Here is a 13,925-nt window from a genome sequence, read left to right on the forward strand (position 1 = left end):
AAGGTTCAAAGTCAGAATTGTGCTTCTTGGAATTTCCTCTCTTATTCCTCTGTTGTTGACCCTAAGAGGCGACCAGTTGCCTATGGCTACTGAAGTTTCCACCGGGCACCTCTTGAACCATCATCTGTTGGCCTTTCTAATCTGCTTGACTTTTCAATATTGATTTGCTCTTGGAAAAAAAGAGAAGAAGCTGGCATACCACAGAGTCAAATGACAGCCTCTGGAATTATCTTGATTTGCAAGAATGTTCCGAGCCCAGTAGGCATTCCTGGAAAAGAAAGATGACAAAGGATTGCAGCCCAGAGAGATGGAAAAGGGCATCTCTCCTGGGGGCCGGGGGGTGGGGAGAAAAGGATTTTAAAAGATTTATAGTGAGGCTTTTGGCAGACTAGGGGGTAGCAGGGGGCAATTAATCAGTTATTTTCTAGAGCAATTGGCACCTGCCAGATTTGTAAACAGGCAACCCCTGTCAGTTGTGACCATGATTCTGACATACAGATGGTCCTCGGCCCACGACCACAATTGAGTCTAAAATTTGTTGCTAAATGAGACATTTGTTAGGTTTTGCCCCATTTTATGACCTTGCCATAGTTGTTAAGTGAATCACAGTTATTCAGTAACACAACTTCCCCATTGACTTTGTCGGAAGGTCGTAAAATGGGATCATATACGACCCTGCAACAGTATAGCCGTCATAAATATGAGTCAGTTGCCAAGCATCTAAATTTTGATCACATGCTCGGGGGGGGGGGAGGCTGAGGCAGCCATCGTAAATATGGAAAACGGTCATCAGTCACTTTTTTCAGTGCCTTTATGACATTATCACTAAACAAACTGTTGTAAATGGAGGACTACCTGTACTTTTAAGAACTGTACTCCAACTCACAAGATTGCTAAACTCTTGCAAGGAATCTTTGCCAGAGAGAAAAAGCAAAAATAACCCCTTGTCCTGTTGCATCTTTGGATGGGTTTCTTGGGGAATAAGCTTCCGTACATTTTAGCACCGCATTTGCAGATTTTCCCCAGAGAAGGCTGTGATTAGCCGCATAAATGGATGAAATGGAACCTTACTTGGGACTGTCTTAGTTTGCTCTGTGATCCCGAGAGTCTCCCAAGTTGCAGCAAAACACAAAATGACAGATAAAATGTATTCAGAGGACAAATTCAGCAGGAATCTCTTGTTGCTATGGTTGAAGCAGTTCAAAAGATCTTGAATGATTTATTGTGCATCCTTTAGAAGTGATTTGCCAATCTCCTCTCCTTCCCACTTGAATAAAAAGTCATGCTCAAGAAATCCACCAGACTTTAAAATCCTAGATCTTAGTTAATGATACCAGAAGCATCCTGCAGTCTCACACTTCCAGAATGAAAAACGTTTGAGGGAGGATTAGAGTGTTTTTATAACACCCATAAGCGTGTGTTACACTACAATGCTGCTTATGAAATGACCATCCTTGTTCCCTAAACTGAAGTTCTTGTTTCTGCCTGCATCAGTTGTTTCCTGATAAAACCCTAGATTATTCCTCTCTAGAGAAACACCCAAATAAAGGGAAAACAAAGAACAAATAAAGCTTCATTTAATTAAATTAATGGGAGAGAGTGCCAGACTTTGAATACGGAGCTGCTAAGGGCTGTGTAATACTTTGGACTCAGATATATTTGTCCCAATTAACTCCCTGTTGATTGTGTCCCTCCTGTGGGAAGGGGGGGAGAGATCTAAGCAATTATTTATTGTGAAAAGCATTGTATTGTTTGAGTTAACATGGGATTGCATTTCATTTCGCATTAAGATTGGGAAGATCTACTCCTGTTACCCAAACAGAAGTAGCTCTGTCAAAACATGCAGGGTTAATGAAGTGTCTGCATTCATTGAGCAGAGAAAGATGCAAAAGGGTAAACTAAAGAAACATCAACCCTGCAAGGTAGGAAAGACTAGGAAACTAAAGTCATGCATGCTAATATTACTTTTATTTTGCAGTTATAGTCATAGAAACTTCCAAGTCTAAATATGTTTCCCCACTTCTTCCCTTTCTCTTTGTGAGAACTAGGGAGGGTCTTGCCTGGGACATTTATTCAGATTGCAAGTCTGCTCCAGATGCAGGTTCCTTTTTATCGGACTGTTGTCTTGGTTGCAACTCTTCCTCCTGTCCCTCAAATCATTCCTTCTGCCCATTACACGAACACAGGGCCTCCTAGCAAGTGCAGAGTGCCACTGTCTGTCTGTGAGATAATTACCCATGATATGTTTGCAAACAGAATAAGTGAAGAATTAAGTCCCAAAAGGTTAGCTTTCTACTATAATCCAGAGTCGCTGAGAATCAGGCAGCATATACTTTGATTAAATTATGATTGGTCATATAGTCAGCCAGATGTTTAGACTGGATTTGGCATTTTTATCAGCCTATCAAGCCCTTCCCCAGGACCTGAGATAGATAGATGTTGTTCTTTGATTGTGTTAAAATATTGTCACAAGTTGCAAACTGTTCCAATAAAACTGCTGTTTGCAGTTGGCTGATTAGAGATTTTGCCAAGGCATATGGTACTCAAGTGGTGCTCTGGTTGTTTTGGGATTGCACCCATGGAGAATGAATGTTGGTACTACCTTTCCTCTCTTTCGCCAATTATTATTATTCATCCAGGAATTATATTAAACTGGTGGCCTTTAGAAGGAAAGTCCCGTTCCCCCTCTCCCCCTTGTGAGAACGGAAGACTTAAAAGCCTCCATGCTTTGTACTGGTTTTCTGCCAGTCTCCACTGAAAATGAGAAGAAGACATTTTTTGATGATCCTTATTACATTTTTTAAACCTTGTGGCAGATTAAATGGTGTTTTAATTGCAATATACATTATCTGAAAAGTTGCAGGCCAGGCAAAGTAAACTAGAAAAATGAACTATTCTGTACTTCAGAACAAATTCAAGTGAACAAATGCTGCTAAGGGGAACAATAAGCCAGGATCAGTTAGAGTGGTTTGTATCCACGTAACAGGGTCCAATGCCTCCAATGTGCTTTTTGTCTTCCTTTGCCCACTGAGATGGATTCTTTGACTCATCTTCCACATTTCAAGGTATTACAGGTAACCCTCAACTTACAAACCACAATTGGCACATAGTTTCAGCTGCTAAGCTAAGTGGTTGTTAAGTGAGTTATTTTATTACCTTTATTGCCATGGTTGTTAAGTGAATCACTATGGTTGTTAAGTGAATCACATGGTCATTAAGCAAATTTGGCTTCCCCCATTGACTTTGTTGGAAGCCAGCTGCGAAGGAAGAAGCTCAAAATTGTCCCTGTTTGATTGATTCTCTTTGGTATAAGATGGAGGGATATCAGATTTGTAAGATTCTGTTGTTATAGCTTTTATCAATAAATAGCCTTCTTATATTTCTTGTGGAGCCTATTTCCTGATCTGGCTTACTCCTAAAGATTGACAGAGTCCAAGAAAGATTCTAACTGAGCAGAATTGGCCTCTTGTTCATTTGTTCACCGTGTATACGCAGAGTGGGCTGTCTTCTCCAGATTATATTAGAATTACCTGATCTGAATTGGAAAAAATCCAAAGAGCCTCTAGATAGCAGCAAATCGCAACTGTTTGCTGCCATCTAGTGGCCACCTGCATTTTTGCAAGCATTTGGCCTTTTTACCTTTCTAAAAAACATTTCCTCTTGTTGCATCTCCTTGTGACTAAAAGGAAAACAAGAGAAGTAATAGTGTAATGGAGATTTTGCTTTAGAGAGGGGAGGGGTTGAACATGATGCTGTTTGAATACAGACCTGAAGTCCCTTCCTGTTTAGGTCAGCCTCCACCACTCAATTTAGGACAGGGGTGTCCAAACTTGGGAACTTTAAGACTTGTGGACTTCAACTCCCAGAATTCCCCAGCCAGCCATGCTGGCTGGGGAATTCTGGGAGTTGAAGTCCACAAGTCTTAAAGTTCCCAAGTTTGGACACCCCTGGTTTAGGAGATAAACATGAAAAATATAACCTGTATCCACCTCAACTATTTGCTGTTTTTAGATGCCTTTCTTAGAACCAACTAAAAGGCTATAGAAATCCTTTGAATTTAGAAGAATATTTAGCGTACTCTTATCAGATATCTACTTTCCCATCAGTTTCTGTTTCTGCTTTTCATAAAATGTGAGTAACAAAGAGATTAATTATTTTTTTCCCCAAGTATGCATATCTTTTAACCTGCATATCCTTTGGATAATGACCTGGTTGGTACTCCTTCAGGCCAGGAAGGGGGGGGGGAGAAAGGAAGATTAATTTATTTAACAGCTGCTGGTGGGGGGAGACAACTTATGTTCCCCTGCCCTCCCCCCCTCCCCCATGATTGCACAGCTAGCTAAGACTGCCAATTCATTTTGAAACCACTTGCTTTGTTCTGCAAAAGAAGCATTTGTTTCTTTATTGTGATTGGAAGAGTTCTTAATGGGGGGGGGGGGTTGGCGGTGAACTCAAAGTTTAGGTTTAATTTAAAAAGAGATGCTTCCCTCATTGATTTTGCTAGCTGGAGGGCCATGGGGAAGATCGCAAATGGCGATCCCATGATCCTGGGATGCAGCAACCTTTATAAATACTTGCTAAGTGTCCGAGTTTTGATCTTGTGTCCCTGGAAATGGTGTGGTGGTTGTAAGCTAAAGGATGAGTGGTAAGTCACTTTTTTTCAGTGCTATTGTAAGTTTTAATGTTGACTAAATAAATGGTTGCAAGTCGAGGGCTATCTGTAATAGAAGGCAGCAGTCTCAGTATTATTTTTAAAAAGGGAAGAAGATAGCTCCCTCAAAAATAGGAAAAATGTATCTTGCCCAAATGTAGTATCTCGCTGCCTAGGGGAGGGGGGGTCATAGGCTTGCAATTAGATCAAAAACAAATAATTAGAATACCCCACTATTGCAACCATCTTCTCCCAAAAGATGAGCGTGATTATTACCCAAACACATGGTGTCCTTTTTCGGAATGTCTGCAGCTTTTAAGAGTGGCTTGTCTCATTTAATCGTCATTAGGGTAAAGCTTGTCCATCTCAAGGAGATAAAACATGATCACCCATTAACGTTCAAAGTTAGTGGGGGATTAAGGAAGAGGAGCTGGTTTTATTTAAAATCAAAATCGACAGCTTCACCAGGGGCAAAAGCATTAAGCTTTGGTAGACTCCGAGAATACTTCCAACTTTTACATTCTAAAGTGCAGAGCTGGCATCCCTGTCCCCAATATGGGGTTTTTGTGGGTTTATGGTAGTTGTGATCTTACACCTCACACAGGCACCCAAATGGCAAATCTGTACTGTATTATAAACTGGGGAAATTATCAGAAATGGCCAGTTTCTTCTCTCCCCGGCTGTTGTTTAAGTATTCATATGTAGAGTCCTTTGTGTTCTCTTGAGTCTGATTGTTCGCTTGCAGATGTTTCACTATCCAACTAGGTAACATTGGTGTCCACTGATGACGTTACCTAATTGGGTAACAAAACAAATGTCTGCAGACAAACAGCCAAGCTCAAAGACAACCAAAAACAACACAATTCAACCCCGAGTTACATTTATTCTTTGGAGTACTACTGGAGGTGTTTATACCTTCCGTTCCTCTTTTCCCCTCTTTTTCATTAACCGTTTATAGTGGGAAAGTATATCTGTAGCTTCCTATGAAAAAATTGGAAGGGTTTCCCTGTAGACCCACTCATGTCACCCCTTTGTCCTACCATAGTGACCCCCTAATTGCCCCCTCTGCTCGTTGCCTCCGCTCTTGCTGTGTTCTCTGCCCTTCCCTTCCACACACCGCATGAGTGTTTCTGTACTCCCCTTCTTGGCACACCTTCCCCCCCTGCACTGCAAAAACAGCAGCCTTTTTTTTTCTCTTTAAATGTACAGAAGAGCAGTTAGAAGACTTGTGGCCCGTTCCAGATGAGGCAATGGCTTTGTCTGTGGGAAATGGGGTTTTCAACTGACAGTTGGAAGCTGTCAGATTGTATGTTTTGGTTAGCTGAGAAATGAACCTTTCTTTCCTCCTCCTCCTCCTCCCTTGCCCGTTTCCTCCCCACAAGCAAAACTTTCTTCCAAGCTGCTATCAGATGTTTTATGGGGAAGAGTCACACCTTCCTCAGACCCCCAAGGTCCTCCGCAAGCGTTGACCTTGAGTTCGCAAAAATCTCTAGCCTTGCTGGTGAGAGATTATGGGAACTGAAGGCCAGCATATTTGCAGGGCAATATTTTTTTGGGGAAAAAAAAACCACATGAGATTTAAGTCCCCCTTTTTTTCCCCCACCCCACATATCTAAGTGAGAGTTTTTTTCTTTTCTGTCTGACACTCTGCCATCTTTTAGTAGCTAATTCATTTTGGGGTTAAGCATGGTTTCCTTCTGAAGAAGCTGTCCCTGTGTGTGTTTTTTTTTTCATTGTTCAGAGTCTCCTAGCAATATATAGAGCAGAGGATCTGTTAGAAGGATATCTTTAGTTGCAGCAAATCTTATTTTCTTAGGCTCAACGTGCTTCGATTAGGATGCAGCAAGATAAATAAATAACCAATAGCTTTCGAAATAGTTAATGAGAACAGTAAAAGATTACCAGTAATGGGAAGAAAAAGCCAGAAGTCTAAACTATTCCAGAAGGGAAATATGTCCTTGTTTAAATTGGTTGTCCCAGCTGATCAGAGGTATACAGGCAAAGGAGGATGGCCTGCTTTTCTGCTTTCTCCGTCACCTAACACGGAAATCCCCCTTTTTGTTTCTTCTGCCCGTCCTTGTTGAAAAGTATACTAGCAAGTAGTACTTTACGGCAACGATGGCTCTTTTATGACCTCTGGACTTCAACTCCCAGAATTCCTGAGTCAGCATGAATATGGACGGCTGCATTTTGTATTCTACTGAGCATATATTTTCCAAAATAATGTCCTTGAGATGTGTGAACCTCATGGACATGAAGGACTGGGGAAAATGGGTCATGTGGTATACTGGGGTTTCTTCTTCTTCTTCTGTGGGTCTTCCCCACCCAGCCATTATTCCCTGAAATGATTACTAAGAAGTATGCAATAGGAAGAATTATAAGAAGACTGTTTTAAAGTCCAACCTTGGCAACTTTTAAGACTTGTGGACTTCAATTCCCAGAATTCTAGAGCCACCATGGTTAGTTAAAGTCCCCAGATCACAAAGGGGCCACAATTGCCATGCCCTGCATTATGGCATGTTACCAAGGCTTCTGTGTGCCCTTATGGATGGTAACACTGACCTAGGAAACTGCAGTCATGTCAAACAGGCATCTCCATCCTTGTAGCATCAGCGTAGGATTGCAGTTCAGTGGATTAGTCATATTAAAGGGGAATATACAAATAATAGCACTATAGCAATAGCACTTCAGACTTATATACTGCTTCATAATGCTTTACAGCCCTCTCCAAGCAGTTTACCACATCCCTTTATTGCCCCCAAAAATCTGAGCTCTCGTTTTACCAACCTTGGAAGGATGGAAGGATGAGTCAACCTTGATCAATCAGGATCGATCCTGTGGCAGTTCAGCATAATTAGCTAGCAATACTGCATTCTAACCACTGCGCTAACATGGCTCCTGTAATCCTGACCACAAATAGGGACCAGAATTTTCATTGCTAAGCAAGGCGGTTGCTAAGCGAATCATGCCTGATTTTATAAACTTTTTTTTGCCACAGTTGTTAAGTGAATCACTGCGGTTAAGTGAACTGCACGGTCGTTAAATGAATCCAGCTTCCTCGTTGACTTGGCTGGTCAGAAGCCAACTGAGATGGTCACAAATCGCAATCACATGACCCTGGGACACTGTGACCATTGTAAATACATGCCTCTTGCCAAATTTTGATCACATGACTGTCGGAATGCTGTGATGGTTGTAAGTCTGAGGACCAGTCATAAGTCACTTAGTGCTATTGTAATTTCAAATGGTTGCTAAACCAGTGGTCGTAATTTGAGGACTACTTGTACTTCTCGACAAGCACCATGGTCCTTGTTCCACCAGGCGCTCCGATGCTGTTAAAACTAATAGAAATACCTGTTCTATGTGGATTTATATTTTCCCCTAACCATCAACCTGTTAAAGGCAGTCCTGAACAAAACCGGCTAAAGTTTGTTCCAGGCGTTCTTAAGAATTGTGTCCCGCTCCCCCTTCCCCCCCCACAACTGATCGTTGATTTACACCCAATGAGACATCAGTGGGAGCTGATCAGTGTGTCAATGAGACTCGCTCAGCCAAAGAAAGTCCCGCAGCCTTACCTTGCTCTAAAAGCAGTGAGAAATCTTTTCTCTAGAATGTGTTTCTGTTCTATTCTTTCTTCCTTCCGCTCCACAACATCATAATCCCTCTTTTGGGGGGAGGCTGTTTTTGGTTCCTTTCTTCTCAAGATGAAAAAGCCAGTAAAGAAAATGACTGAATAAAAAAAAAACCCAAACTACCCTAGGGGAAAGAGAATCAATATGCTCACACATAATGTGCGATCTTAGGGAGACATGCTGATTATTTAAGTATCCAGGTTCCATGTGTTTTCTCAATAACTCATCCATCAAAATTTGACTCTAATATAACTTATCAGTTTGAGGTTATATTTCATGTTCTTGATTTTTGCTTAATATTGAAAACATTGCCCTCTAGAACAATGTTTCTCAACCTTGGCAACTTGAAGATGTCCGGACTTCAACTCCCAGAATTCCCCAGCCAGCCTGGCTGGGGAATTCTGGGAGTTGAAGTCCGGACATCTTCAAGTTGCCAAGGTTGAGAAACATAGAACCTTGTTCACATAGTTTAGTGGCATGGTGGTTAGAATGCATTATTGCAGGCTGATTCTGCTGACTTCCAGCAGTTCGATCCTGACTGGCTCAAGATTGACTCAGCCTTCTTATTCTTCCGAGGTCGGTAAAACGAGGACTCAGATTGTTGGGGGCCATATGTTGACTGCAAAATGCTTAGAGAGGCTGTAAAGCACTGTGAATCAGTATATGTCTAGGTGCTATTGCTATTCTGCAAAGGATGAGTAATGGGAAGAATGGGGGGGGGGTGTTTCTCTCCCTAATTTTTACTTTACTCTTGAAGAGCAGGTTGGGGGTGGGGAGGAGGGGCTGAAAACATAAGGTTTCCCATGGTTCCTCCCCAAAGCTAAGTGGAGTTAATTAGATCTGCCTGGGCATGTTTGCTGTAGTATTCTTACTATGTCATTCCCACTATCTACACAATCTGGGAGGCGGGGGGGGGGGGGAACAGCAGAAGAAAGAGATGCCTGTTTCCTAGAGTCTGGTCAAGGAGATTGGGCTTACTCTAGAATCTCCTCCTCCTCCTCAGTCTCTTTCCCAGCAGTCTCTTCTCTCTTTCTTAACACATTAAACAACTCTTCGTTTTACCTATGTAAAGCTAAGGGTTCTTATTTCCCGTAAAGCCACTATTTTATTCAGACCTACCACCCCACCCCTGAATGTTGAGGCAGCTCTCTCTCTGCAGCCATACAGATTTTGCTTCACAGGGTGCTCTAACTCATGGGTGGTTTACAAACAGCTCGTTGTCTATACCCAAATGTCTAGGTTTGCACCTTAGCTTGCACATGCTAAGTCATAATCAGACCACATTTGACCCCATGAAGGCTGGGCATGTTGTGTGAACTTAGCTGCTATCTTTAATGATAGAATGGACCACCTGTGGTCCTTTGGAGGTTTCTGCTCCCAAGTTCCCTCGCCAGTGACCATGTTATCTAGCCAGTACTGTTGGAGATACATTTCAGCACCATCTATGCATGGAAAACAGGTTGCAAATCTTGACTATTGAGTGGATAAAACTGCTTTTCGTGGTGTCCCTCCCCTGAATAGTGTCTTCTTCTGTTTGGTTCCGTGATAACAAGGAATGTGTTGGCACTTTCAGGTTCCAAGGGCCAGATAGATGATCAGGTAGAGTGATGGATGTGCATTCTTGAGTGGGTCCGGAAGCTGCGGGCAACACAGAGTTAATCTGGTGTAACTAGGCCAGCTCGACAGCTTGCTCCTGCCAGGACCTTGTTTTGCCATATCTGGGCAGTACGCCAAGTTCCTTCTGGCCGCTGTATAAAGTTGACGTAGTCAGAGCCGAAAGCCTATGCTAAACAAATGGGGCCACTTCCCCTCAGGAAAACTAGGGAGGAGAGCCACAGACAAATCATTGTGGAAGAGAAGAGACGAGAGGTGTGCATTTGGCTTCTACCTGCACTGCCTAGAAATTAAACATGGCATCTTGGAAAGGGGCGGGGAGACATTGGCTGCTTCAGAACAAAAGAGCTCAAAGTCGTTGGGTTGACTGGGTGCCAGCTCTGCCACCCACTCCTGGCCTTGACTCTGTTGGAGGAGAAGAGGCTATCTGAGGACACAAGGGGAACCAGGGAGGGAGGCCCTATCATCAAGGCCAAGAGAGCACGTGTTTTTTGATAGAGGAGCTCTGTATATTGGCATGTGTCTTGGGCGGTCAGCTCCACCCAGCCACCTTGGTTTGGAGAAGTTGCCACTTGAGGGGTCAGTCATAAATCATAAGCAAGGGTGTTGACCTTGGAGGAGGTAAAGCTCAAGTATCTTCATTTGGGCACTTTGGCCTGGTCTCCCATCTTCCTCAGTCCCACTTTCTTTGCAAGTGTGTTGAGAAGATAACATGGAAGTGGGGAGAAAGCTCACCCTCTGGACTAGAATAAAAGGCATGGTTTGGCTACTTCATGCACCCAATTGCTTGTCTGGAACCCCGGGTAGATGTTGCCCGTTGGTTCATCACAGTTTTTTCCAATCCCGGATAGCTTCCAGAAATATGGGTATGGATCTCAAGTCCCAGAATTTCCCACCAGCATGGGAATCGCAGAAGGCCACATCTCTGGAAGCTTCCCAGGTGGGGAAATACTGCATGTAATTCTGGGACCCACAGTCTGACTTCGAATAAGAAACTTCCTGTGTTTCTGTGCAGCTGCTAACATCTTGCTTCCTGCCTGCTTCCCTCTAGTTTTATCTGCTGCTGTGACATCTGAGAGGCAGTGACCGGTCTCCCTGTGTGGCCTTGGATCCTGCACCCAGCCCCTTCACCTCCCTGTAGCCAATGACCTCCATGAACCCAATGAAACCATCGCTCCCTCCCACCCCGCATGGGTGAGTATGATACAGCTCGCCTCCTCTATCAGCTTTCTCCACATGCCTCTTCTCATCTGATGATCCTGTAGGTTTGCTGTTCGACAACTGTTGTAATGTGGGCACAGGGCTCAGCATCCTCTTTTCCTTTCGTTGATGCCTCCAGCCATGAGGGTTGTAAAAAAGGCTGGAAATACAATGGAGCTCTTGGGGTGGAATGCAGAGTTTCCCATCCCTGAGTGAGCAGCAATTCTTGTTTTCCATTTGAAGTAACCACCTAATAAAAGGAAGGGGGTGCATGCAGTTCTCAAATTACAGCCACAGTTGGAACCAGGATTACTGTTGCTAAGCAGATGTGCGCAATTTTAAAGTTGTTAAGTGAATCACTGCAGCTGTTAAATCCGTCATGCAATTGTTAAGCAAATCTAGCTCCCCCCGCCCCTTTGACCTTGCTTGTTGGAAGTCAGCTGAGAAAGTAGCCAGCGGTGGTCACGTGACCCTGTTAAGGGTATCTCATTGGGAGACAGAAAATAGCGCAGCGGAATGTACAGCTAGAGAGAGAAAGAACGTTGCTAGTAGAAAAAAAAAGCACACGAATAGAGTTTCAGATACTGCTAGTAAAAACAAGTAGCTTTACTACTAATAATTGCTTCACAAGCAGTGATAGTAGATATATGTCCAAACACAATTCAAAGAACAAACAATTGCTTACAGTCGCAGTTCACGTTCCAGTCATCAAGCGAGCAAGTAGTTATCAAGCATAGGACAAGCAGAAAGAGAGAGAGAGAGAGCTCTCCTGACTCCCTCTTATTGTAAAGTTAATTACAGCTGGTAAGTACATTCACCCATTTAAAGGAACAATGACCATTTGTTATTGTATATAGATATATATATATTGCCTACCCAACACTAGGAGTATACTCCCAACAGACCCCAGGAAGCTGCAACTATCGTAAATACACATTGGTTGCCAAGCATCTAAAACTTTGGTCACATGACTGTGGGAGGCCTGCAGTGGTTGTAAGAGGACTGGTTGAAGTCGTTGTAACTTCACACAGCGGCTAAATGAAGGGTTGTAAGTTGAGGACTACCTGTAAGGCGCACTTTCAATTGGCCTTTAAGGAGATTAGCAGAGTAGGGATAAAGCAGAATCCGTTGCAGTTCCTTGAATTTTGGGGTGAGGGAACGACTAGCTGAAGCTGCAGACTGGATACTTCAAGGTACTGAAAGAAGGTGACCATAAAATGGGCAGACGGCAAAATAAGGCGTGGAGGGGGGATGCTGACCTCCTAGGATCTGCCCCACCCTTCCTTAGGAATCCTAAGGTTCTTCTCCTCCATAGGGTTTAGCGGCTGCCCTGTAGTAAGCCTGTAAGTGCACAGAGCAAGAGCCAGCAGAGGTTCTGGAAAACACACGTCCCCTCAAAACTGCCTGCAAATTCCCCTTTGTGATTTTGCTGTCTTCCTCCTGCCTGGGATTTGCTGAAAACGGAGGCTTCATTTTATGATCATGACCCATAACTATGTAGCAATCCTATATTTTTTTCTAATTTGCTCAGGATGGTTTGCTTGCCGTTTCCTCATATCCAGTTGCAAATTCCACCCCTGTTTCCCCCTGCGCCCCTTCTCTGAACACTTCCCCAGAGGTTCCTAATTACTGACATGGCACATCAACCGTGTGTTGTTTTGTTTTCCTCTCTAGTGATGGTTCATATGCCTACGAGTCAGTTCCTTGGCAACAGAATACCAATCAGCCTGCAGGATCTCTCTCGGTGGTAACCACTGTTTGGGGCGTCAGCAACACATCCCAAAGCCAGGTACCCTTTGCAGCCTTCAAAAGGGGGATGGGAAGAGGACGGTGGGTGGGTGGGTGGATGGGGAGTGGATATGGGGTTCAACCCCCTGTCAAATTTTGCTAAAGTAAGAGCCTGGAGGAGATGTCCCTGGACCCTTCTTTTCTACAGGGGGTGGATCAGAGAGTTGATTTTCACTTAAAATTATATTTGAGCTGCCCTTAAAATTCCCACTCCAAGCTTCATGCAACTCCATGCAGCAATACATGGGAAAAAAGGTGAATTTTCACAATCCAAGTCTTCTTCCTTTCCAGTGGAGGGTTCCCCCCCCCCATAAACATCCTTTTCCTCAAAAAGGCACTGCAGGTAAAGAGGAGGGCAGTGAAAGGACTTCCCCATCTCTGCTGAAAGGAGGGCCAGAAACAAGTCATCTACATGACAAAATTCCCAGTGGAGCCTTCTGCCATCCCTGTTCAGTTTGATCCACGAGATTTCACGTTAGCAGAGAGAGCTGGTAGATAATCTACCAAGATTCACACAAGGGACTTTCCCTGCGAAGCCCTACCCCACCCCAATTCCTGATGCAAAACAGGTAAAAAAACAACAAGAGAGAGAGAAAGTTTACTTCCAGGCCTAGTACCAGTCTTTCCACATAAATGTTTTATTTTTGTTTATCTAAAACTCATCTACTAGCTTGAGGTCTTCTATCTTCTGGTACATTTCAATCTTCAACTGTTTTGCAAGGAATGAGGCCATACTATGCAGAGTGAAAGTTTCCAAAGGAAGTAGCTATGTTAATTTGTTACAGTAAAGGCAAACGACACTGAGAGATTTTAGACTAATTAGTTTTCACAGTTTCATTTTGGTAAAGCCAGAAGCTCAATCCACAAAACAAACTGAAAACATTTATGGCTTAAGAGGAGATAAAATTATTTGTTTATAAAAGCGAGCTTAAAGGCGAGCAAGCAATATGTAAAATGAACCATGTGTCATTCCAGCTCTCTACCTTGCAAATTTTACAATTTAAATTAATAACACAATTCTAAGCATTCCCTCCACGTTC

At 43.2% G+C, this 13,925-nt stretch overlaps 1 protein-coding gene across 1 annotated transcript in view; it reads left to right on the forward strand.

Moving 5' to 3' along the window:
- The window catches only part of ZMIZ2 (zinc finger MIZ-type containing 2), a 79,486-nt gene that overhangs the window by 35,811 nt on the left and 29,750 nt on the right, over window positions 1–13,925 (forward strand). Inside the window, exons 2-3 of the mRNA XM_081960852.1 lie at window positions 10,949–11,091; window positions 12,772–12,886. Coding sequence (XP_081816978.1) covers window positions 11,042–11,091; window positions 12,772–12,886 — 165 coding nt within the window. The 5' untranslated portion in view covers window positions 10,949–11,041. The remainder of the gene's footprint in view (window positions 1–10,948; window positions 11,092–12,771; window positions 12,887–13,925) is intronic.

The sequence above is a fragment of the Natrix helvetica genome (assembly GCF_964273705.1).
Source record: "Natrix helvetica genome assembly, chromosome: 8".
NCBI classification, from domain to species: Eukaryota; Metazoa; Chordata; class Lepidosauria; order Squamata; family Natricidae; genus Natrix; species Natrix helvetica.